This window comes from Podarcis cretensis, assembly GCF_951804945.1.
Source record: "Podarcis cretensis genome assembly, chromosome: 10".
Lineage (NCBI taxonomy): Eukaryota > Metazoa > Chordata > Lepidosauria > Squamata > Lacertidae > Podarcis > Podarcis cretensis.
Window position 1 is genome coordinate 20,524,387 of NC_137179.1, and position 25,616 is coordinate 20,550,002.

At 41.1% G+C, this 25,616-nt stretch overlaps 1 protein-coding gene across 1 annotated transcript; it reads right to left on the bottom strand.

The window, feature by feature from the left end:
* Positions 1 to 1,639: 1,639 nt before the first annotated feature.
* AMN1 (antagonist of mitotic exit network 1 homolog) lies at positions 1,640 to 25,417 on the bottom strand. The gene is made up of 7 exons (XM_079993080.1): positions 25,001 to 25,417; positions 18,595 to 18,727; positions 15,886 to 16,030; positions 14,147 to 14,364; positions 9,046 to 9,102; positions 8,328 to 8,439; positions 1,640 to 2,212 (listed from the first exon to the last, which is right to left on the bottom strand). Exons 1-7 carry the CDS (start codon positions 25,048 to 25,050, stop codon positions 2,139 to 2,141), a joined length of 789 nt encoding a protein of 262 aa, XP_079849206.1. The 5' UTR covers positions 25,051 to 25,417; the 3' UTR covers positions 1,640 to 2,138.
* Positions 25,418 to 25,616: the final 199 nt, after the last annotated feature.

Consider the following 25,616-nt stretch of genomic DNA (forward strand, 5'->3'; position numbering starts at 1 on the left):
AGTATTTTTTAATTTTATCCATTCTTTTAACCAACAGAGACACGACGCCTCGTAATATAATTTCAAGTCTGGCAGGGCAAAGCCTCCTCTTTCCTTTGAATCTGTTAATAACTTAAATTGTATCCTCGGCTTTTCCCCCGGCCATATATATCTTGAAATTATTCTTTGCCACTCCTTAAAAATCGCTATCCCTTTAATTATTGGAATCATTTGAAATAAGAATAACATCTTTGGCAGCACACTCATTTTAATCGTTGCAATTCTGCCCCAGAAAGAAAGTTTCATCCTTCCCCACACCTCCAGATCTTTTTAAATCTCATTCCACACCGGTATATAATTATTTTGAAATAAATCAATATTTTTAGGAGTTAACCATATTCTCAGATATTTTACTTTCTTCGCCACCTCAATCCCTGTTTGTAGTTGCATTTCCTCTATCATTCTGTACTCCATATTTTTTGTAATCACTTTAGTTTTTTTCTTGTTTAATCTGAATCCTGCCACATTACCAAATTGTTCAATCTCATCCAACACCTCATTTACACTTTTTAGAGGATCTTCTATCGTAATTACCAGATCATCTGCAAAGGCTTTAACTTTATATTCATTCTGACCTACAGTTACCCCTTTTATTAGTTCATTTTGTCTAATTGACCTTATAAAGACTTCCAGGGCCGTTATAAATAGCAATGGCGAAAGAGGACATCCCTTTCTTGTACCTTTCGAAATCTTCACTTCTTCCGTAATTACATTGTTCACAATCAATTTTGCTGTCTGCTCCGTATAAATTGCCCTTATTCCATTATAAAAATCACTCCCCACCTCCATATACTCTAAGTTTTTCAACATAAATTCCCATGATATATTATCAAAGGCCTTTTCAGCATCTACAAACATCAAGATAGCTTGTTTCTCATTCCTGGCAGTCAGATATTCCAAAATATTAATTATATTTCTAACATTATCTTTCATTTGTCTGCCTGGGAGAAACCCTGCTTGATCTTCATGGATAAATTCTTGCAAAACCTTTTTCAATCTTTTTACTAGTATGCCTGAGAACATGTTCATTTATTCCTTTGATTATCCAGCACAACTAGTGGAAGTGTTCTCGGAATATTTTAAGCTTGTATTCTCCCTTGGTCATGAAAGTTGCCACTAGCAGCCTTGAAGCAAGAATGCAGTGGGGCAGATATATGAGTAATTTTAATGAGGTTGTTATTAACAACCATAGATATTTCTATTTAGTATTTAGTGTTATATAGGTATATAATATAAAATGATACAAAACGAGATAAAAACAGAGGTTTTAATGTAGTATACTATGCTGCAGATGGACAAGACACTCAAATCCTATTGAAACCTTTCATTTGAATACTCATTTTTCTCTGGGAATGCATGGGCTGCACATGATCAAACAACTCTTATACAGGGTTTAGGAAGAAATCCAAATTCCTAGACTAGATAGCAGTATACCTTCTAGTTTTCACTACTACATTCCTCACTGGGCCAGAACGTGGTATCCTGGCTAGGAGATATTAGCACAAAGTCATATGTTAACCTTTCCACCCAAAAACAGAAGCAATGAGTACTATAAACTCATGCATTAATTCTTTGGAATGAAAGAAAATACATTCACAACTTGAAGATGGTAGGAGCATTTATTTCAAAACAAGAACCAGCATGCAGGAAACAAAACCTCATGTCTCTAATTATAATGGCTACCTAGAAACATAAATGACCCTTCACACAGTGATGGCTGCGCAAGTGACCTTACAAAATGCTTAGATGCAATAGTGGCTGTCAAGTCTTGCTGGCTCACCACCTGCCACATCACATTTTCCTGTTAGTTCTTCACTGCCACAGAACTTAACATTTGAACATAATGATTCCTGAATTACAGTTCTGACCTGTTGCTCTTATATGAACACTAACAACTTCCTATTCGTAATCCATCATGTGGAGTGGAAAAAAGAGCAGCATTCTCATTAATCAAGAAAATCAACACGGCATTAGTGCCACTAGTGAAACAGAAATGAAGCATGTCAGTGGGAGACAGTACACTCTACAACACCAGAGACATGCCGTTCCAGGAATGGTTCTTTCTTGAAAAAGAGATGCCATCAACAACTAAAGAAAAATCAATAAACAGTCCATGAAACCTGCTTAAACTTATTTGGTCCAACCAACTGTTCCAGGGCTTCTCGAGAACGATCTGCAAAACAAGGAAACAAGGATGATAAAATACATTGGACAATTCAATTTTCTCTAGGGTAAGAAAATGCTAGGTAGGAAGGGTAATGCAAACAAGTAATTTAGGGGGAAGAAGGAATGAGTTTCAGATATCTTTCTGCAAGAAATGGGCATCCAGATCAGTAAATTGATGCTATTTGCTGCATAAATGCTTTGCAGGCTCTTGTAATACAGTGGTGCCCCGCAAGACGAACGCCTCGCAAGACAGAAAACCCGCTAGACGAAAGGGTTTTCTGTTTTGGAGGCGCTTCGCAAAACGAATTTCCCTATGGGCTTGCTTCGCAAGACGAAAATGTCTTGCGAGTTCCTGCGGGGTTTTTTCCCTTCCCCCCCCCCTTTTCCTAAGCCCTAAGCCGCTTATCAGATGATCCGCTAAAAGCCGCTAAACCGCTAATAGCGCTAATCCGCTAAGCTGTCAATGGGCTTGCTTCACAAGACGAAAAAACCGCTATACGAAGAGCTTCACAGAACAGATTAATTTCGTCTTGCGAGGCACCACTGTAAGCTTATTCTTGTCTTCTGGTTAAGCAGGTTAAGACATGTTTGTTTCAACATGTTTTCAGTTGTTTATATTCCAGTGTTTTCTGCAGACATTCATTCATTGTTTTTACCTACTTTACCCTTCACTGAATGGTCCCATACTGAGTTACAAAAACCTCACAATAAAACAGCAAACTGTATTAAAAACATAAAATAAAATGACCAAACTAACAAAACAGCAGCACAGAACAGCAATGCAGCACAAGGAGGGCAGGTTATTCCACAAACAGAGAGCCAACAGAGAGAAGCAACTCTCACACACCACTGCCTATCAGACTGCATAGGGCAGCAGAACTGCCAAGGGGGCTCCCCTGCTGATCTTAACACTAGAGCAGGTCAATGTGGTTGTTTTGCTATTATTTCTGGGTTTTACTTAGGTTGCTTTGAAACTCTTGTTCTTATTCTCATCTGTTTTAAACCACCTTTTTGGGGTGGAAAACACCCAATTTTGATTGAACAAAATTTACTAGCATCAAGGCAAAATAATTTTAGCAACATTGTATCCAGTACCCTTTTTCTTCCCCAGGGAGTACTCAAGGATATGCAGTACTGGCACCTCTTTTTGTTGCTAAAAAGTGTAGCGCTTACTGTAACAACTTCTTGAAAAAAAGCACTGATTGTCTCTGATGCAGCTGAATTAAACAATTGCTCTGACAAACAAGCGTATCTGGCCAGAAGCCACACAGGCATACTGTCAAAACCTAAGTTATACAAGGATGTATTTGGCTCACATCCAAGCATACGAAGAGCAACTGTTTAAAACTGCATTTGCTATGAACGGAATTCGTTTAACTAAGTTGTGAAGGTGGACTGTTTAAGTCAGGACAATGTAAGGCTTTGTTTTAGAACAGGAAAGAGAAGCATATTGTTTCAAGATACGGAGCAGGGAGTAGTGGTGTACCATTCTGTCTCTGAAGACTGTTAGAAAAATAGAAACATGCCTCTTATTCCCATTTTAACAAGTTTAACTGTGTTGCATTGTGGTAAGGAAAATCAGCAATAGGGCCTGTGCCAATGTCTCTGGAATCAGCCAAAATAGGTGAAAAAATGGGTGCAGGTATGTGAATATTTGCCACACTATTCATACTACTGCTATTATTTACTCGTCTGTTGGAGGAGACTCATGATACAAGAGAATTGGTGGAATACCAGTCCCTACTGCAACATCTAACCCTGAATCCACTCACTTTGACCTTGACAGAGGCCTCCCCTAGCTTCCTAGTATCATGCCATCAAGTCTTATTTATCCACCTGGAGTTCTGCGCTACATAATGGTCAGAAGGTACAGTATATATGACGCTGTTCTACTGCAGCTAAGCAGGCTATGATACAGGGTACAGTGGTACCTCAGGTTACATATGCTTCAGGTTACAGACGCTTCAGGTTACAGACTCTGCTAACCCAGAAATAGTACTTCGGGTTAAGAACTTTGCTTCAGGATGAGAACAGAAACCGTGCTCCGGCAGTGCGGCAGCAGCAGGAGGCCCCATTAGCTAAAGTGGTGCTTCAGGTTAAGAACAGTTTCAGGTTAAGAACGGACCTCCGAAATGAAATAAGTACTTAACCTGAGGTACCACTGTATTCAAAAATCTTCAATACAATAAATGAGAGACCACATGGAAACCATCATGGTGTTTTTTTTTAATAATATTTATTACTTTTCCAACAATTTAAACACTACAAAAAAAAGAACAATACAATACAATACAATACACAAACACTACATAACACTAACACATTAAACTAACAAAACAAAAACAGTTTAAAAAACATCAAATAATTTCAATATCTTATCTTTCATTCACTTATTTCCACGACCTCCTCACACCTCCCTTTTTGTATTCCACTTCTGTTAATTGTTTCAGCAATTCCTTTCCATCTTCCTCTGTTTTCTATCCTATAATTATCTTAGCACATTCTAACCTTATTTTCCCTTTAATACTCTATTAATCTGTTTATACTTAATTCCTTATAACATTTCTACTAAAGCCGTATAACTTCATTCCAACATTTTTCTAACATTCATCTTTAATACTCTATTAATCTATTTATACTTAATTCCTTATAACATTTCTACTAAAGCCATATAACTTCATTCCAACATTTTTCTAACATTCATTAAATTTACAGTATTTCCGTAAATAATCTTTAAACTTTTTCCAGTCTTCTTCCGCCGACTCTTCTCCCTGGTCTCGGATTCTGCCAGTCGTTTCCGCCAGTTCCATATAGTCCGTATAGTCCATCAACTTCATCCTGGTGATCTTCTATCCGATGCTCTTGGCTCTTTTCCAAGTCCCTTCTGCAGATCTTCTTTGTGTTTATACAAAAACTTTACTTTATCTTCTACTGATCTTATTTTTATTTTCCTTCCTTTGAAACTGAAGGATAGACCTTGGGGGAACTCCCACCTAAAGATGATTTTGTTCCTTCTCAGCAGGGCAACAATATCTCAGTAGTTAGGCCTAAAATCCAAAAGATATTTCGGGACGTCTTTAAAAATGTCCACTCTTGACTGTTGTACTTCTAGGTTCTTCTGGTAATGCCAACCCAAGATTCTATCTCTCTCTTCTTTAATTCGAAGGGTGATCAAGCAGTCTCTTAATCTATTCTTCTCTTTTTTCCCTCCTCTTCCAAGTCTGAAGGCCCTCACAATTCTAAACTCTTCTTGGCCCAAGTCCAAGTCCCAAAAGTCAGCAGATTCGTGTATGAGAAAATCTGTCAAGCTTTCCTTCTCCAATTCAGGTAGGGCTCTGATCCTCAAATTCGTCTGTTTTACTTTAAGTTCAATCATAACAAGCGTCAACTTATGTTCATCAAGTTGCCTCTGTAGGGCTGGGACTCTCTCTCTCTCAAGTTGTGTTACTTTACATTCAGCAGGAACGGCTTCCTGGCTTCCTCCGCAGTCTGCCATATCAAAGTAGATTCCTGTATCAATTTCTGGATAGTTTCTGTATTGGTATTCACCTTTTTGTCCCAAATTATTTATACTTTCTGTATTTAAGTCAATTTTAGTAGTTGCAGCATCCACTTTCACATTTATCGCGTCTGTTTTCTTGTTAAGCTGTTCCAGTGAATCATTTATCTTATTTAATGCAGCCGCTAAGTCTTCTTCTGTCGATATTCCTCTTGATTTTGAGTGTACTGATGCAAAAGCAGCAGCAGAAGAGGCAGAGGGGCCTGATGTTGAGCCTCTCCTGGATTGCTGCCAAGTCCTCCCAGACCTTAATGTTTTTTCAACAATTGACTGGTCTGTTTTTTCCTTTCCATTTGCCATAACACTTAAAAAATTCAAGGTCAGTCCCAGAGTCTCACAGTTCTTTATCTTGCAGCTGGAAATTCCCCTAGCCCAGCTCTTGTAAAGCAACCAGTTTCAAAGGCTTCCACTAGGGGGAAACAGTTTCTATTTATGTTAATCAGTAATGTCCTCTTTTAAACACAGTTTCCAACAATCCAAAGTTAGTTTCAATTTTCAGTTACTTTTACTCCTTTTTAAAAGCAGCCGGAGACAATAGAAACAATGTATTTCTCTTATTTAGCTAGCTGTCAATGAACGTTCTAAACACTGTCAATAAGCATTCCTAAAGACATCAGTCCTGCTAGCAGCCCATTTCCAGAGTCAGAGCGGCAGTATTTTAGCTCTCTTCGCTCTCTCCTGCAGGCATACTCAATCCACAACTTTCCCCCCTCTTCTCCTGCCTCCAAGGGGGGGTTTAATGTTCTTTACCAGTGGAAATCTCTACAGCCTTTACAGTAGGCTTTCCAAGACTTCAGCTTGCAGCCTCATTGCTTCAGTCTATTTACAAAAGGGGAAGGCGGACTTCCTGTATTGAACCTCCCCGTTACGATGCCAAATTAAACTTTTAAAAATCCAATTCTCCCGCTTCAGCTCTACTCACGGGGAATTACTTTTAAATCAAATTGTCCACAGGAAAAAGTCAGCGCTCTCCAGCAATAGCTATGCGGCTTTGCTCCGTGGAAGAAGCAGACGATTCGAAGCACCGCGCCGCTCACCCCACGTCGCTCCGGTCCCCCGAAACCAGGTTTCCCCGCGAGTAGGGGAGGCGCAAAAGGTGCCCGCCGAATCCCACGCTCACAGGCTTCTCCCGCCTGTGATTTTTTGCGGGTCTCCGCCTTCGCCGTGGCGGCCAGACCCAGATTCCCACGGGGCAAATTCCTCCCGATCAGAGGAATTCCGCCATTACCGGAGGCACCAACCCGGAAGTCCCACATGGAAACCATTATGAAAGCCGCTCACAGGAGCACATCTAATAACTGAATAATCTGGAGCTACTTGTTTTGTGCTACTATATGATTGTGCTATCACAGTAGTTTGTGATTATCTTGAGATCAGCCTCCAGGACCCTCAAGTTAACTTTCTTTGTAATTTTTATTAAATAATAGAATATTAGACACTCTTTAATGCCAGCTATGTAATTAATTACTTGGGGAGGGACAATGCATCCCTCCACTTGCTTCTACCTCCAGTTCCTTCTCTTCCTTGTTAGAGGATCCTGCTCTTTCATATCACACAGAGAGTGATTACCCAGCCTTTCTCAACCTGTGGGTCCCCAGATGTTGTTGAACTACAACTCCCATCACCCCTAGTTAGCAAGGCCAGAGCTCAGATTTTTTGCTGAAACCAAACGTAGGATTACAGCAAACTTTCCTCATTCTAGACCAGGGTTTCCCAAACTTGGGTCTCCAGCTGTTTTTGGATTACAATTCCCATCATCCCTGACCACTGGTCCTGCTAGCTATGGATGATGGGAGTTGTGGTCCAAAAACAGCTGGAGACCCAAGTTTGGGAAATCCTGGTCTAGATCAATCAGCACTCATTTGGCTCATCTGACTAGCCCACCCCAATCATCTCATTTTAATAATATGCAGTTACACATAAACATTTACCTATGTATTTATTATTCTGCTCTATTACTGCTTGTCTACCAACATCTGCTTTTGACTGTGATATCAACCCTCCTACTGACCTAAGGTTAAATGAAATTCCCATGCCTAGCATTCATTTCACCATTGCCTTGGTGATTATCTGTTGCATTCTTTCAGTGTACAAGGACATGTCCCGATTAAAACAGTTAGTTTTTATCTACTAGGAGAGGACAGTGAAGGTAATGCAGAATATGGAGTTCTAACTGCTCAGAATGGATTAAACTAGAAAGAAAAGGGAGATTTCTCCTTCAGCTTGCAATGAAAAACATATTTGAAATATAAAAGCTAAAAGAGCAGCAAGAATATATCAAACCAGCAAACCAATGCACAATTACATGTACTGCAATATTTTAAAACCATTTAAAAGAGCAAAGCTAATTTAAAATCCAGTCCACTCACAATACCAACCAACATAAAAAAGATCTTTAAACTCATTTAAAAGAAAATATGGGGCCACTGCTGAAAATACCCTGTCTCTCGTGCCCACCAATGAGATGGATCCTGCTGGTGGGTCTGTGAGACTGATCTTAAGGCTCAGACAGGTTGACAAAATCTGTTGTTGAACTTAGCTAGTAAGCAGCACTTTGAATCACCTGTTATCAGTGGGCATCCATGGAAGAGAAAAATGTATATCCTTGGACAGCAAGTGAGAACAGCTTCAACAGCTATGTCAGTCAGATTCACACACCGTTCCATATGGATTTCCTATTTGGGATAATGAATACTAGGATCAGCAACTGTTACAGACAATAATGCAGGGGTCCCCAACCGGAAACGGCACAAGGAGGCCATTTAACTAGCCTATGAGCCGCCCCCGAACCGAGCCGCCCACTCAGCAAGTCCCAGTGTGCTCCATTAAACCAGCGCAGCATGGCGCAGGGACTCTCTTCCACGGCTCCAGAAATCACTTCTGTGCAGGCGCAATTTTTGGCGTCTGGGCTTGTGCAGAAGCAATTTCCAGTGGCACGGACATGCGCAGACGCGTTGCACTGCGCCAGTCCAGCCCATGGAGGATCTCCGCAGGAGTGATCCAGCCCATGCCCGGTAAGCCTTGCTGACCCCTGCAATAATGGAAAAAACCCATATGAGTAAGAGCCACCCTGGTGGATCAGACCAAAGTCCCATCTTGTCCAGCAGCATTCTGTTTCTACAGTGGCCAGTCAGATGCCTATTGCAAACCCACAAGCTGGGCATCTAGTCATCTTTGACTAATAGCCACTGATTTAATCCCTTAATTCTATTAAGAAATTTAAATAGTATATTTAAATTTACTAATGATAATGATTTGTACTAAACATATTGAAAAGTTACCTTTAAATTCTTTGAACACATTCCACTAACAAGTGCTATTACACCGTCATCAGTAACCTGGATGAGACAAAATCAGAATTTTTGTTGGTACACTGAATAAAACTATAGTAACTGTCCACTTAAAAAAACCCAAAACATTAAAGCAATCCTGAAGAAAAAAAAACCCCACCATAACAACTTCAGTCTGGTTGTCTTCAATTTGTATGTCTTATAAACTTGAATTTTACACAAATGGAAGCCAAATTAATATATTCTCTTTAAATGACAGAAAAATATTATATATGTGCAATAATGCCACTTTTCAGCCCTTTCTCTGATTTAGTACAACAGCATTTGATGCTGTACTGTTTTTAATATTCAGTTGGAAGCCGCCCAGAGTGGCTGGGGAAACCCAGCCAGATGGGCGGGGTATAAATAATAAATTATTATTATTATTATTATTATTATTATTATTATTATTATTATTATTATTATTATTATCATCATCATCACACTAAGGCAAAGCATGGCTTAGCAACAGAAACAGAGGAAGCTTCCTTATACTAGCTCAGACCATTGGTCCATCTAGCTCAGTATTCTCTCTCCTGATTGGCTCTCCTACAACTGTAGGAGATCTCCATGGATCTCCAGGGTTTCAGGCAGTGAAGCAGGACCTGGAGGAATTTTACCCTTATGCTTTTCATATAATCAGTTATCCATATAATATAATCCATATAATCAGTTATCAGTTATCAATATATTCACATATATTCACATATAACCAGAGATTTTTACAATGATTTTATAATGTTTGAATCGTGAAAGCTCCTGCTTAGCTTAAAAGCAAATTGCTTAAATCTGCAAAGTTTAAATAAACTTTGTCCTAGTACCTTCTTGTTCTCTCTACAAGAGGTGAAGCGATAAATCAGATGTGCTGGTACATCTCTCCCCCCGCCCCCTTGTCCAGACAAAGTCTATGCAGTGAAACAGGAAGGTGCTAACCGCAAATGTCCTTTATGAACAGAAGGTTGCCTGGGAGTAACACTTAAAGTTCCTCCTTGCCTTAAGTTTCTATTCTTGCAATAAATCTAGGAGAAAGGTCAAGTCTGCCTCAAGACTTCATGTTCAAACTAAAAAAAACAGAAGTTGGGAGAAGAACTCTTTGTACGGTCAGGAGCAAGGCTTGAATGCGCTCATTAGCTTATTTTGCTTTCGTTCGCAATTATATTCGATTATGTCATGATCTGTGATGTATGTACTCAGCATAAAGCCCCAGGCCGACAGAGCTTGGGGCCCGGTCTTTGGAAAGGATTCCACTGGGTCAATTATTGCTCAGCAGTAAACCTCACCTTCTTTTTCTCCAATTCCTGCACCTGTCAATTCTTGGACTCTATTTGAGTTGGTCACTGGTACCTTTATTAAAAACCGTGGCAACAAAAGTCTCTCTCAGGCCTACCTGGAGAGGCCAGGGGTTGAACCTGGGACCTTCTGCATGCAAAGCAGATGAAGAATTTCCTATCTCCCTTTATCTCTCTGTTAGGACACTCTTTTGTTTGTTAAAACTCAGTATTTTATATTAGCAGTGCTGCTGAGCAATCCATGTATGATCTCTCACCAATCTAAGGAAAAAACCAGATTGCTTCACGTACATCCTATATTCTAATGTGAAAGAATTAAAAGTTGAAAATACATGAAAGGAGATCGGCCAGGCAGAACAATATCATTGAATTTATGTTAATGTAGAGAATGAATATATTAATCATGGATGATTAAGAATAGATGTTTGTAGACATGTAAAGAATTAATTGTAGGGACGCAGGTGGCGCTGTGGGTTAAAGCCTCAGCGCCTAGGACTTGCCGATCGAAAGGTCAGCGGTTTGAATCCCTGCGGCGGGGTGCGCTCCCGCTGCTCGGTCCCAGCGCCTGCCAACCTAGCAGTTCAAAAGCACCTCCGGGTGCAAGTAGATAAATAGGGACCGCTTACCAGCGGGAAGGTAAAACGGCGTTTCCGTGTGCGACTCTGGCTCGCCAGAGCAGCGATGTCACGCTGGCCACGTGACCCGGAAGTGTCTCCGGACAGCGCTGGCCCCTGGCCTCTTAAGTGAGATGGGCGCACAACCCCAGAGTCTGGCAAGACTGGCCCGTATGGGCAGGGGTACCTTTACCTTTTACCTTTTAAAGAATTAATTAATTAGATATTAATTAAAGTAGACCTTGAAGGATGACAATGTATGATCACATATTATTATAATGAGAAGGCTGGAGTGGGCTAGTAAAAAGAGTACTGTATAAGGGTTTCGATTTGATTTAGAATGATGACCATAGGTTGTAATTCCTATGGGGATGTTGTTATAATCATTTGATTGGCTACTCAGAAATCATTTGTGTAATCTGAAAGTGTATAAGAAACATGGCTTTGCTGTTAGTTTCTGTTATCACTGTGCAGCTGCGTGGAGTCACAGGATTCGGTTTACATTCCAGAGACCTTGCAGTCTCACGGGAAAGGGAGATGGGATGTGACGTTAGTGGTTTCCTGTTTCCTTTGTTCAGTTGCTCTCTGCTTTCATAGAGAGAGGATGTCTTTTCTGTTCTGCGTAGTTTAGAAATAAAACTCTTTACAATGTAGCCAAACCTCTCGTCTCTTCCCTGTGCTGGGAACACTGCTGGATAGAATGTGCTTGAGGCCTTATCAAAGGCTCAGGTCATTAAACACGTCGGAGGCGATTTCAAAGGCTTGGCTCGGAGGAAGATGAGGCCTTATCAGCTTGGCCGAGTGGAGTTCCGAAATTTTTATGGGGTTCTTGGAAGCCTCCTCATTTTTTAGGCTGTGCCTATGTGCATTTGTATTTCAGTCTTTCTATCTTTTCACTTAAAGCCTGCATCCATTTCTTCTGAGTTTCTGGAAGGGATTCTCCAGTCTAGGAACCCCTTTTAAATTTAGCCAAAAGCTGTGATATTCTGTATGAAGGTTTGCTGTGTTTATAACTGCTTTTAACCTTTCTGCCATTAGACACCCATTTATTACCTTTCAAACTGGAGACCCACAAAGATTCAAGAATAGCAGACAGTTCCAAGCAAAAGGGAGCTTCCTTGGAAAAGTCACATTCCTGATCTGTAATTAGCTGGAAAAATAACTTTCGCAACAAATTCTGGGGAATATATATGTCTTATTTATATATGCATGTATGTATGTTGAAGAGCAGCAAGAGTCAAAAGAGAAGAAGCAAACAAGCAAAGAGAGGAACAGGAAGAGTAGTACTGATCAGAAAATTGAGAGGATCAATATGAAAGAGACCTCCAAGCATGGCGTGAAGGACGCCGGCTATTTAATTGGTTTTCTGCACTAATGTTATGTGATGAAATGCTCCCTCTGATTATGCTTTATATTAATGCACTTGCATCACTGATTGCACCTAAATTTAATTACATTTCTGGATTTTAATTATGCCATGCCTTTGCCGCATTGATTACTCCCTCCAATGAATCGCTCCCCCCATCTGAATAAATGAATTGCTCCCCCTCCTGATAGAATTACCATATTTTTCGCTCTATAAGATGCACCAGACCACAAGACGCACCTAGTTTTTGGAGGAGGGAAACATGAAAAAAAATATTCTGAATCTCAGAAGCCAGAACAGCAAGAGGGATCGCTGTGCAGTGAAAGCAGCAATCCCTCTTGCTGTTCTGGCTTCTGGGATAGCTGTGCAGCCTGCATTCGCTCAATAAGATGCACACACATTTCCCCTTACTTTTTAGGAGGGAAAAAGTGAGTCTTATAGAGCAAAAAATATGGTAGTTAACTAAGCCTCAAACCTGCAGATTGTATATCGTGTGATTGCTTCCAATATATCAACTTATAAATCTTGGGTGCTTTCTTTTCTTTCACAGATTCACATATTGTTAAATATTAACCTTGCTTAGTGCAGCCACACAGTGCCTGGTTTACTGGTTAATTCTGACTAGTTTTGGCAGGGTTTCCCCTAGCCTGACTTATCTGCAGTTCCTCTTCTAGTTTCCTCTTTCATCTTTTCTTTTCATTTCGTTCACTTACTTTTTATTTTAATTTTGTATCTATACATTATTCTTATTATTCTTATTATTACATTACTATTCAGTAGCACTACTCAACCCCATTATCTCCTGTTAACTCTGCATTAGCTGTGCATGCAGCAGCCCTTAACCTCTGGCAGCCTCAGTAGTAGTGTTTCTGCTACAAATAATCACAACAAGCCCAAACTCTTCCTACGTGATACTGCAGAATCCTTGTCTTACCAGCCCTTATCTAGTTCAACATGCCTCCAAAACAGGCAGAAACCCGGTCTTGCCAGGCCTCCCTGTCCCCATACTAGCAGACAGACCATGCACCTAACAACTGTTGCATGGTTGGATGGCCAGGCAGGAGCCTGGAAGGAGGCGCTGCCTGCCCTAAGAAGGCTGTAGGTAAGGGCCTCCGGGGTATTCGTCCTCCAAAAACCAGGGAGCAGACCAGAACCACCATGGACGACCAGGTTCCAGGAACTTCTAGGCACCAAGTAAACCCATCATCCTCTGGCTCTTCTCCACAGTCATCAATAGCTGGCTCTCACTGTCTTCCCTTCTTCTCCTTCCATGGTTCATATTACATATTACACTTTCCTGCATAATTTTACTATAACTATTCAAATCAGTTTTCCACTTTTATATCAATCAAATATTATTTACTCTGCTGAATTTATTTTAATACTGCACTCTGATAATGTAAGCTACATTAAGTTAAAACCTGCACTCTGATAATGTAAGCTACAAGTGTAAAATGGGTGGGAGGGGAAGAGAAATGGGAAACACTAGATTTACAAGCCAGATGATAATTTTGGCAACAAACTTCACTGCAATTTATAGATAAGAGTCCACATTTCCTGTGGTAGGCTCAAAACACTCATTTTATCTAATGCAACCACACTAAGCAAAATTAAGGTAACTGTGAAAGCAAAAGAGGCCAAATGCACTTTTATCAAGACAGTATCTTAAAATACCAATAGCAATTTAGTGAAGTAAGAGTCAGTTCTCAAGAGTATCATTTTAATCATGCCATTTTGCAAGATATCTATGCCAACAAGATATATATATTTGCCAACAATCTTACTTGGGTAGATGAAAAATCCACACTATGTAAAGATTGGCAGTTCTGTCCAAGAGCTTGCAGTGATGTATCTGTAATGCTGGAACATCCACCTATGTTAACTATTTGCAAAAGTGGGCAGTGGAGGGCAAGGGCAAGGACTCCACTATCTGTAATGTTGCTACATCTTTTAAAAGAGACTTCACGTAAATAAGGGCATGACAAGGCCAGTGCTGCAACCCCTGTTGGATAAACAAAGAACATCATTATCACATTCATCTCCAGAGGTTCGAATAGAAGAGCATATTAGAAGAAATTATTACTTTAAGAGCAACATATCAAAACACTTTGGGCATTAATATTACAAATTACAGTCAAACCTGAGGGATACTAACCTCAAATATCAATTCTGCTTATAACTTTTGAATGCTGCCCACTTTGGGCATCATATTAGTATATTTATTGTGCTCTACTAATAATGGTTGCAATTCAGTATACAGTGTTACCTTGGTTTATGAACTTAATCTGTTCCTGAAGTCCGTTCTTAAACCAAATCTGTTCTTAAACCGAGGTGCGCTTTCCCTAATGAGGCCTCCTGCTGCCAGTGCCCTTCCACCATTCGGCTTCCGTTTGTAGACGAGGTAAAGTTTGCAAACCGGAACACTACTTCCAGTTTTGCAGAGTTGGTAAACTGAATAGTTCGTTAACAGGGTTGTTCGTAAACCGAGGTACCGCTGTAGAGTTGTGTCCTTTGGACCACTGATGTGAATGGGCATTGAACTCTTGTTAGCTCGTTCTCATCTAATCCTTTTCTATTTGTATGACCGATACCTAAAATTACATTCATTTGCTTTATTTACATTCATATCCCACCTTTCTACTATAGTAGAACTCAAAGTGATACACATAGCATTCTGATATGGTCTCCCAGACTTGGACTTCAGCAAGGTTGATGTATTATGTGCCTTTAGGCCAGGGTGGGGAACTTGTAGCCTTTCAGATGTTTATTAGACTCCAACTCCGAACAGCCCCCGTCATCCTAGACAATGGCCAGGGATGATGGGGTTTGCAGTCCAAAAATATCTGGAGAGCCAGATGTTCCTCACCCTTGCTTTACAGCACACCCTGCAACCTTGTAAGATACCTTGAAGGCAATCTAATCCAACCCCTTGCTCAGTGCAGGATCCCTGAGAGATGGACATTCAGCTTCTGCTTAAATACCTCCAGCAAAAGAAAGCCCTCCAGCTCCGGAAGGCTGCTTGTTCCATAACTCTGACTTCTTTTGAACCTTCCTTTCTAATTGCCTAATGTTCTAGCCCAAAACCATCTACCTGTGGGCTTCACATAAGCACCTGGCTGGCCCCTGTGAGAACAAGATGCCAGGCAAGATGGGCCCTTGGCCTGAAGCAGCAAGACTCTTCTTATGTTAAGTCTCTCGCATCTTCATTTAAAAGCTCCTTACAAAGCAGGGTTGCTATTTGCTGGGATGACGTGGTTAGCTGCAGCCGGTAAGAGCAGATGGTGCTCTGGGCAAGATGGATCAATGCTCTGACTTAGCATAAGGCAGTCATGAAAAAGCTCAAAACTACAAAGAAAGAGCATGTGTACAGCCTTCAGAGCAGACGTATGGAAGAAAATCCAATCCTCTGGGTATTTATTTACTAAAAATGATAATGAGACTCCTATTTGGGGAAGAAGAAAGCCTGAATGAAACTTAATTTCTCTCACTGTCCTTTGAAATAAATATCACATAGAAAACAAACCTTCTGAAGTGACTGTTAGTCTGTTGCCTTTCCAAATGTTCAAGTTAATTTTCTTAAGTTGTTTGCAGTTACAAAGCTGTTGCAAGGCATTATCTGAAACATCACAGTCCCGAAGGTCGAGTGCCTCTACTGCAGGGTGCAAAACCTAAAATGAAAATATTTTTGTCAAGCTCTACGTGGCGCAGCACAGGAATGGGGAAGCTTAGGCCTGAGGGCCAAATGCAATCTTTCATTCCTCTTTATCTGGCCTGTCAGATGCTGGTGCTGGTTGCTCACGAGTAACCAGGCAGGACTCCGACCTATCTTTTACAGGTTTTATTGGTGCAAACTATATACAGTGCAGAAACACAAAGTTCATGTCCGTCCTAGTCGCTTGCAGGTTCCGGGAGTGGCCCCTTCTGAAGGGATGTTCTCTTCTGTGGCATTCTCGGAAACTCTGGGAACTATTGCTACCCTCCCTTCTTGGCTTTCTGGAAAAACTCAAGTCTCACCTTTAATCCTCTAGCTTTGCTTATAATCCTTACTACACACTGTGCAAAGCTGTCCCAGGCACACAAGCACTCCCCTCTTTAAGTTCACCTTAAGTTCACCTTAAGTTCACAATGATTTGTTCTTCTTCAATGTATAATTGATTATGTGCTTTTATGTTATGATCATAACATTAGTAATAGCTTTAGTCATATTATAATCAATCTTAGTTATAAGTGGATTAGGAGCTTTCATACCTGTCTAAGCTTTACCTTGTTTATCAGTCTTTGAACTATTGAAGATTCGCCTTATGCATATGTTAACCCGCCTTATGCATATGTTAACCAATCAGCGATGAGTTTCTTTGTCTCTGTAATAGCCAATCAGCCACTTGTGGTAATGCTTGTTAATACTCAATAAAAGAGAGACTCTGGGAGCTTGCCAAAAGAGGACGCCTCTCTAAAAATCACCTACTCGTCTGTCTTGATTCTCCATTCCTACACCTTCCGGTTTCTCCCCCAACGTAAGAACTTAGACACCCCAAATCTCTGCCTCCTCTCCTTACGTTTCACCCCTCTGCATAAGCTGGAAACGGCGTGTCTGTCTCCTGGCCAGCCAGTAGCATCTTCGAGCCCACCCCTCGCCTGCCTATCCCCTTCCCCCTCCACTCCACTGGAGGTATGGCTTTCCCCACCGCTCCATGAGGCTCTCTGTATCCCCCTGCTTCCAGCCCCAATGGCAGTCCCCTGACATGGCCCTTGGGACTCTACCAATAAATAATAAATTCATTTAATATTCATTAAGATTTTAATGAGCTTTTCTGTCCTTACTCACAAAAGACCCTGAAGATCTGCAAAATGCATGTTTGTTACCACAGCTTTAACTTTTGCTCTATCACCTCAAATTTATTTAAAACAATAGCAGATATGCCTTGTCAGCAACAGATCAGTATTACATCTAATTTATTCCCTTCTGGAAGATCTAGCAGGTATCCCAAGCTTTTCAAGGGGTCAGCAAATAGAATTCTTCTATGGATAATAAAATTACTGTGCCCTCTTTCCTTAAGCAAGCGGTTGATCATTTTGCCAGTTTATTTAAGCTTATGGATTTTAATAGCCTTGCCATTAGAAACTGGCCTGTATATGGAAGATGAGTCATGTTTGGAACAGAACTTTAAACTCAGGCAAAGGTTTCAGCCATGGTTCCCATTTGAGGCTGATGTAACAATTTAGAAGAGGGGTATACTACGCTGATGGCAAATGTTGCTAGATGCAACTCTACTTCATGATAGATTGTCCCTATCAAATCCAGATTCCTTCATATATCTGAACATTCTTCAAGGTAATATGAGATAATCAAATTCAGCACCAAAGAGAAGAGGAACTAGCCTAAATGGCGGGATGGTGCAGGTGTGGGTAAATGCACCTGAGCAAATGCAAGTTTTTTGTTTTTTTTTTTAAAGAAAAAATGCAAGTTTTGTTGAAAGAGAAATAATAGTTAACTCTTCTGATGCTTAAGTTTGTTGCTTGTTCCTAGCTCCTTATCTGTGTAGGAATTTGAAATGTAGCTCAATCAGAAACCTAAAAATTAAAACAAAATTTGACATGTCACTGAACTCCAAAGTAAATTTTAGAATGCCCCATATTATCCCAATGACCTGAAGAATGTCCCTTTCAAGATGCACACTACTTTTCTGCAATCAAATTATTTGTGTTTGTTCAATACCCATGAGAACATGGTGACCTCAAATGACAAAAGCAAATGAAGAACTAGGGGTGTACGATCAATAAGCTTTGGGACATTACAAATCACAGACTCATACATCCAGTACAGGATCCTCTAGGAACTGACATTAAATCACAGCAACTCCACCACTTTATTGGGGCACAATACACTGTCATATTGTTAAAATATGCAGAAATGAATAATGAACTGGGGCACTACACTCCAAAATAATGCCCCACCACAAATCACACAGCCAGGAAATATGGAATTGAATTGCATCCAGCCCAACACTTTCCTGGAGGTCATCTCATAAAGGACACTGTCACTAATGAACTACATGGCTGAGTCTGGATTAGAACCCTGGTTTCCCAGGTCCTAGAACAACGCTCTATCAAATACACAGCCTTGGCTTTGACTATGGAAAAGACAGCAGGAATAAATGCAAATATAAATAAGTATTGCTTGTAAGTCACAATGATGACAATGTGGAGAGTCATGCTCAAAGTGCCACCTTACCGTATTAATATTTGAATCACTTATCCACCCTTGGACACTCAATGATTTGATCAGTTTATCTTTTATGTTGGGAGGCAAAGGCTTAATATCTTCCGCATATCTGGATATGTTCCTTGTTAAGCAATGAAGGCTTCTGGAGGGGAGGATGGGAAAGAACAAAAAGTAGTTATAAAATGACACACTTTCTTGGCAACTTGGGAAACAATTATGTAAGCACAATTTCTTAGACTGTAACAACAGGGACTTCTCGGGGGGGAGAGCTATTCAGCACCTAGTACAAAATTAGGTATTGGGGGAAAAAAGATGTACACCAGAGGCAGGGGACCTATGTCCTTCCAGGTATTGTTGTATTCCCATCACTCCTGTCTATTGACTGTGATGGTTGGGGATGGTGGGAGTCCAACATGTTGAAGTCCACCTGACATACACAGACAAGTGGAAAAGATATTCACAAAGTTTACTCATATCAAAAAACATTTAACACAACAACTTTAAATGAGTTCTAATCACAAATATATGTACGGTATATTCAGTTCTGAATGGCTTGGAGCAGGAGTGCAGAACCTTTGTTGCTGAACTACAGCTCCCATCAGCTACAGGAAGCATGGCCAATGGCCAGAGCTGATGGTAGTTGCAGTTCAGCAACATCTGGAAGATCAAAGGTTCTAAGGTTCCCCACATTAAGCTTAATTATTATTGAGACATTTCATTTTAAACTGCACTTTTGTTGGGTTGAAATAAATGACAGACAAGTGACAAGTGTCATATGGGAGGCATCTCCCGAGCATGTCTCGGGAAGTCCCTTTTATTGAATATTACAGCATTGCCACATATGTGCTTGTTGCTGATTGGTTAACACAAATACAATACAAGGGTTGCACACAGGCATCAATCATCAATAGACCAAAGGCTGGGAAAGGGAACACAAATTGGACAGGCGTGAAAACCTCCTTATTAAACTATTACTAGTGATTGATATAGCAAGACTTAAACTATTACTAGTGATTAATATATAGCATTCATCCATAGATGTGGTCAACCAAGCACTAAGAACAGGTCAGGATGCAATGTCTCATGAACTCAATGTGAACTGAACATTCTAGGGTGATGAAGGAATGTCTCAGCTTAAAATGGTTTTGCCAGAGTCATGTGCAGAAGCAAAACTTCCCATCACACTTTGGGAACTTTGAGGTTCCTCAGATGCTCATCAAGGGCTTCTGAGTGAAAATGATCATTGGTTGAAAGACAGTTTGCTCAATGTGACTGAATTCCCCTGCAACGTGTAGCCAGAGTTAGAGAAATCAATAAATTATGACTTCAGGATTAAGGATAATGAACTTTGCTCTGATCAACAATAAGAGTGAAGGTGACATGGAATAAGGATGTGGGTGACATTGGTGATTCACATACTGCTTTAGTCACAAGAACAAAGTTGTGCAAAAATGTTTTAACACTGCAGACTGCCAATAAGCAAAATTATTGCTATATAAAATAAATCTCAGGGCAAACAACTATTTATGCAACATGTTAAAATACTGCTTTGAACTCTTGGTAATATTCCACTGTATTTGAAGAAGTGAATCTCTGTACTATGCATGACATTTACTGTATAACTACTATGCACTTTGTATCATATTCAGAGGACACTCTGGTAAACATATGCTAAGACCTCTTTCAGCCACTTGGAATGAAGAGGAGCATTAGGCATGAAACAAAAGTTGTCCTGTAGTTAGATTTCCACATCAGTATTGGGTGTGCTATAGGGTCCCAGTGCCCTGGATGAACGAATGGGTACCCTTCAGCATGCCCCCAGAATCCTCTGCTCTGTGCCCAGGTTCTGCTGGAAGTCACTCTCAGTAATGCTATATAGGCACTTGAAAAGTGTTTGGAAATCTCTATATACTGTAAATAAAATAAATATGTTGTAGGATTTGATTATTTGATTATTGTACTCCGTATTTTTTTATAAATTTTGTGTTTTTAACATTATGAAAACTGTCCTGGAAAAAACATTTGAAGAGCACATAAGCAAACAAACAATGAAAATGAATTCAGGGGCTACTCAGTGTGTCAAGGATTCCTGAGATTAGACAAATTTATAGAAATGTCTCCCAATAGCTAGCAGCCAGTTGAAAGAAATCTCCTATTTAGAAACTGTGATGGCTATTTCCAATTTGCTCTGCCTGTGAGTTTCTTAGAGGCATCTCTCTGTCCACTGTTGTCTGCAGAGCTGGATCGCTATTCAGATCCATTACAGAATATTTTTCTGTAAGCAACTGTAAATTTAATTGTTCAGAATACAAGTAACATGGGAGGTCAAAACTGCTTCCAGCACAATTTTTATTGTGTACAGTGGTACCTCGGGTTACAGATGCTTCAGGTTACAGACCCCGTTAACCAAGAAATAGCACCCTGGGTTAAGAACTTTGCTTCAGGATGAGAACAGAAATCATGCGGTGGCAGTGCAGCGGCAGCGGGAGGCCCCATTAGCTAAAGTGGTGCTTCAGGTTAAGGACAGTTTCAGTTTAAGAACGGACCTCCAGAACGAATTAAGTTCTTAATCCGAGGTACCACTGTACTTTGTTTACTTGCTATAACTATGTCTTTCTGAATCTGTTCTTGGGCATGTGGTTTCCTTATCTGTAGCTGTTTTGTTGCAAATGTTAAAGAATATGAAATTATCACAGGAACCAGGCACACACAGTACTAAAACAATATGCCTTCCTTGAGGGTTTGTGGTTTAACATGGGCATAGCAAAGAAGATAAAGATAGGTCTATGGGTATGCCAGATAATAATGGTAAACCTACTTTCTTGAAAAACCAGTCTGACATACTACTGAAACAATTTTGCTTGGATTCAGATAGGGTCTTCAGATGTTGCAGAGGCTTGGAAGGGAAACTGCACGCTCACCAGCCATATGGTTGGCGGAGAGCAGCTGGCGGGCATGCAGGGAAAGGGGAGGCTGCACAGCTCCCCTGCTCGCTGGGGCGCACCTGAGAGGCCAGCACCCTGGCGCAACGCACCACTAAGCCCTATGGGAAAGACGGCTCTGAACGCAGTAACCAATGAGGGTTGCCAACTTCCCTCCAAAATTTCTCCTTTGCCTTTAACAACACAAGTGAATGTTTTCACCAGCAAGGAGAAAAGTATCTGCTTATGTCTGTGCAGACCAAAGCACTGTTAGCCATAGGGGACAGGGAGAGTAAAAAGTTGGCATCCCTAGTATGGATGATTACTCAAGTAAGTCCCAAAGAGCTCCATGGGATTTGTTCCTTAATAAACTTGGTTGGGAAGGACAGACGTTGTGATCTAAGGCAGTGATGGAAAACAAGTAGGGAGACAGAAGGAGCACTAGCAGACCATTTTGAGAAGGCTCAGCGCCACAGCCTGCTCAGAGCCTCCATCACTTGCCTGTCCTCCTCCTCTTAGTCCAGTACTTCTTACCTGCTGAGTAAAGGTGTCAAGGAGGTGGGGGGCAGGAAGGATGGGTGGATGCCCTCCTCTAAGAGGAAAGGGCCATAATAGGAGTAGAAAATTAGAAAGTGAGAAAAAAGGTTGATATTTATTATTATTAATAACAACAACAACAACAACAACAACAATAACAATAATAAATAAATTGAAAACTGGGAATAGAAAGGAAGGGGATATGAGAAAAAATATGTTACATGAGGATATAGTGAATATTAATGTACCAGGGAGGAAGAATGAAAGAGGGAGGGAATAAGGTACAAGCTGAGTGTGAAAGAACAGGAGAAGAAAATACAGGAAATGGTGAAAATACTTTGGAAGCCATGTAGGAGCAGGAAGAAGAAATAGAAAAGAAAAAGTATTTTCCACTTACAGTCACTGCATCAGCAAACTGTGGGAGGTTGGATCGCAATACCTCCAAAAGCAAATGTCTACCCTCAGTTTAGGGGAGGCTGAGCTACGAAATTCCTTGCCACAAGGAAAATGCTTTGACAAAGAATATACCAATTTTCAAAATTGGATTAGACATCAATAGAAAATGACATCAGTAATTACCAGCTGATTATGAGAGATTCTGTCTCTGTCTGCCACAATTTTATGATTGGTTCTGCCCCTGAACCTCCATTTTGTGACTGGTGGGTCTCAGTAAACCAGTCATTTTCGGCCCTGGAGGGGAAATTTAGGATTCTCAAGTATACATGATAACTCAAACATCGGGGCAGCAGGATTCAGTCCAACTTATGCCCAATATATCCCCCATACAGACTTCTTAAGCTTCTGTTAAATTGATTGTGCTGTCAACAGACACATGAGGCTGGTGTGGGAAATACGTTGCCTTTTAATTGTTTCCCTAGGATAAGGATGCTTTTATTAGTGGATCCTATTAAGACACACCTACCACAATCTATAGCTTGGCCATTTTTTGACTAGGATGTTTCTAAGCAACTCTTTGCCTTTCCATTACTTCTCCATTTTTAATGATGCTATTGTAGCCTTATTAGACTTTACCAATGGTAGGGTGAGCGTTGCTCCCAGAACAGGGAGGAAGGAGCCAAATGACACCGAGGTTGATTCAGAGAAAGAGTTTATTCTGATAGCAGAAGGCACTTGCATGGTCAGTTCACAGCAAGTCCAAAGAAACGAGAAATTCCATGCAGTATATATATCCTCCAGGCACCCTCTCCTCCCTTCCCCGGGAATCCAGCCACGTCAGCTTATACACGCAGGTTGACATCACATATGTTCCTGCTCCAGTACTCTTAACCATAAAAGGGTTTTCCTCTTCCTGTACTCTTGACCATAAAAGGGTGTTCCTGTTCCTATACTCTTATCTTGGGGCAGGAGGTCACCAACTCTAAGAACACTCCTGGCACCATTCCCGGACAAGGTCTGTGTGTCAGAGTGGTCAGGAAGTAAGATAAGACCCAGATGGGTCATCCCTGCTCCACTTTGGAATGGACAAGGCCATTCATTAGGTGTCACGGACTGATAAAGGAGAGAGCTTTGAGCGCTTGTTTATACAACTGGGTTTTGGCTCAAGAGCTCAAGTTAAAGCATTTTAGAAATGCTCCCTTGGAGAAGGAAAAATGAGGATTTTGGGTCCTGTTTCAGACTGACTGCACAGAAACCCATTCATTATATTTTTGCTTTTTCATAAAAGTCTAAAGGTCTTAAGAGCAGCTGCCTGCTAAGATAATAGTGAGCATAGAATTTGATAGTTTATAGCTGATAGGGTAACAAGGGATTCCACCGAATAAGGAATGCAGATTTAGCAAAAGTCATGCAGCTCGCTGTTAAGAACCTAGACTCAAGAGCAGCTCGAACCTGTAGCTAGGATATTTGGTGGTCAACTTGGGGTTTGTCCTCTTAGCCTTATCAGATAACAAACTAACTTATGCCTGCATATGGAACAAAGAGTGGTTAACACATCAAAATAGGGCAATTTGAGATAAGAATAAAGGGGTTGCTTGCATCAAAATATAAAATGTAAAGATGCTTTGACAATATTTGTGCAATGATTAGCAGGGGGAAGTGGGATGGTAAAATGTTAATAAGGCGGACGTGATATGTTGTAAACTTTGCATGCTCCTCCATGGTGGGCATGTAAAGGAGGGACTTTTTGGCGGTTGGGGGGGGCAGATTATATAAACTGTGTTTTTCCTCATTAGGGTGTGCCTACACTGGTCACCCATCCTTGCTCAATGATGTTTTTCCTTCAATAAAATTCACCAATTTTTGCCCAGATATTATTATTTAAAGGATTTTGAGACCTAAGTCTTAGGAACCAGTGTTTTTTTTTAATCTCTAACAGCTGGAAAACCAACAGGTGAAGTTTTTCCAGGTATGAGATAAATGCAGGGACCCCTGGGAAAGTCTTGCAGCTATTATGATTATGATTAATTATTATTATTATTATTATTATTATTATATTACAGTAATATTAAAAGCACAGCTGTAATGGTCCCAGGTGAAGTTGGTCACCCTTCTCAACAGAACAGCCAGGTTTGTTTATGTATTATATTTTTCTATCCTACCTTTCCTCCAAGGGACTCTCCTTCCCTCCTCATCGGATTTGTATCGGGCTGCTCCCTAGCCCAAGGGCTCTAACCACTACTCAAGGCAAGGTGGAATTTCAGCAGGCTTGCTTGTCGACCAAGCCGCACCTGCTGAAACGGCCTCTTCCGCGCAGCTATTTAAAACTGCTCTCTGCACACGCTCAGGGGCACGCGTCTCCTCGTTGATTTGTTGGCACATCCCAGGGGCAGAATCCGGACAAAGGGCAGCAAAGAGGTTAGCGCAGAGGCGGGGAGGATATAAGAAGGGTGACGTCGGAGATGGAGGTGAAATAAGGTGGTTTTCCTGGTGCCGGGGAGGTTCATGGTGGGTGGGGGGACGCACGAGTGAAGACCCCGCTCGCCCCGCCGGCCACTCACAAGTCGAGGAGGGACCTAACGGCCCCGCCGCTTTCGCTGAGGTAACTCATCGCTAGGCCCCGGCAGCTCGCTCTCGCTCTTCCTCTCAGGCCGGGGGATGTGCGGCGTCAGGGACCGTCCTTCAATTCCTCGCAATTCACGTACGCAGCGCCCTCTATGCCTCAGGCCTTTCCCCTGCGACGGAACTCGAATGAGAGAAAGGGGAGTTCGGAATTGGCAGAGCGACCCTAAATTGAGAGCGAAGCACTTTGGGAAATGTAGTCTTCTGCGTGCGGTACTGAGGCCTTCGGAGGTGGTTTGGCGTCGAGGGGGGAAGGGGTTGTCGTAGGTTCTAAACGGGGGTTTAGCTCAGTCTCCCGCCCTCAAGCCCAGCGGAGCTGAAGCAACGTCAAAATAAGCCAAAATAATCCTATAGTATCCTATACTTCCTCTTCATCCTCATCTCATTTCGTTTCACTTTTCATTTTATTCGTATGCTGTCCTTTGCATAGTTAAAGCCATGCGCAAGGCGGCTTACAACACGGAAACAATTTGCGTGCAATTAGAGAATTGTAGAGTTGGAATGGAGCCCAAAGACCATGTAGTTGAACCCCCTGCAATGCAATAAATAAAACAA

Excerpts from the sequence above, each read along its gene's own strand:
- AMN1 (XM_079993080.1), bottom strand. The coding sequence starts at position 25,050 with ATGAGTTACCTCAGCGAAAGCGGCGGGGCCGTTAGGTCCCTCCTCGAC. Across the intron at positions 8,440-9,045 it reads TGTGTTCAAAGAATTTAAAG|GAAATCCATATGGAACGGTG; the intron begins GTAACTTTTCAA and ends TATCCCAAATAG. Across the intron at positions 2,213-8,327 it reads TGGATGCCCACTGATAACAG|ATCGTTCTCGAGAAGCCCTG; the intron begins GTGATTCAAAGT and ends CTTGTTTTGCAG.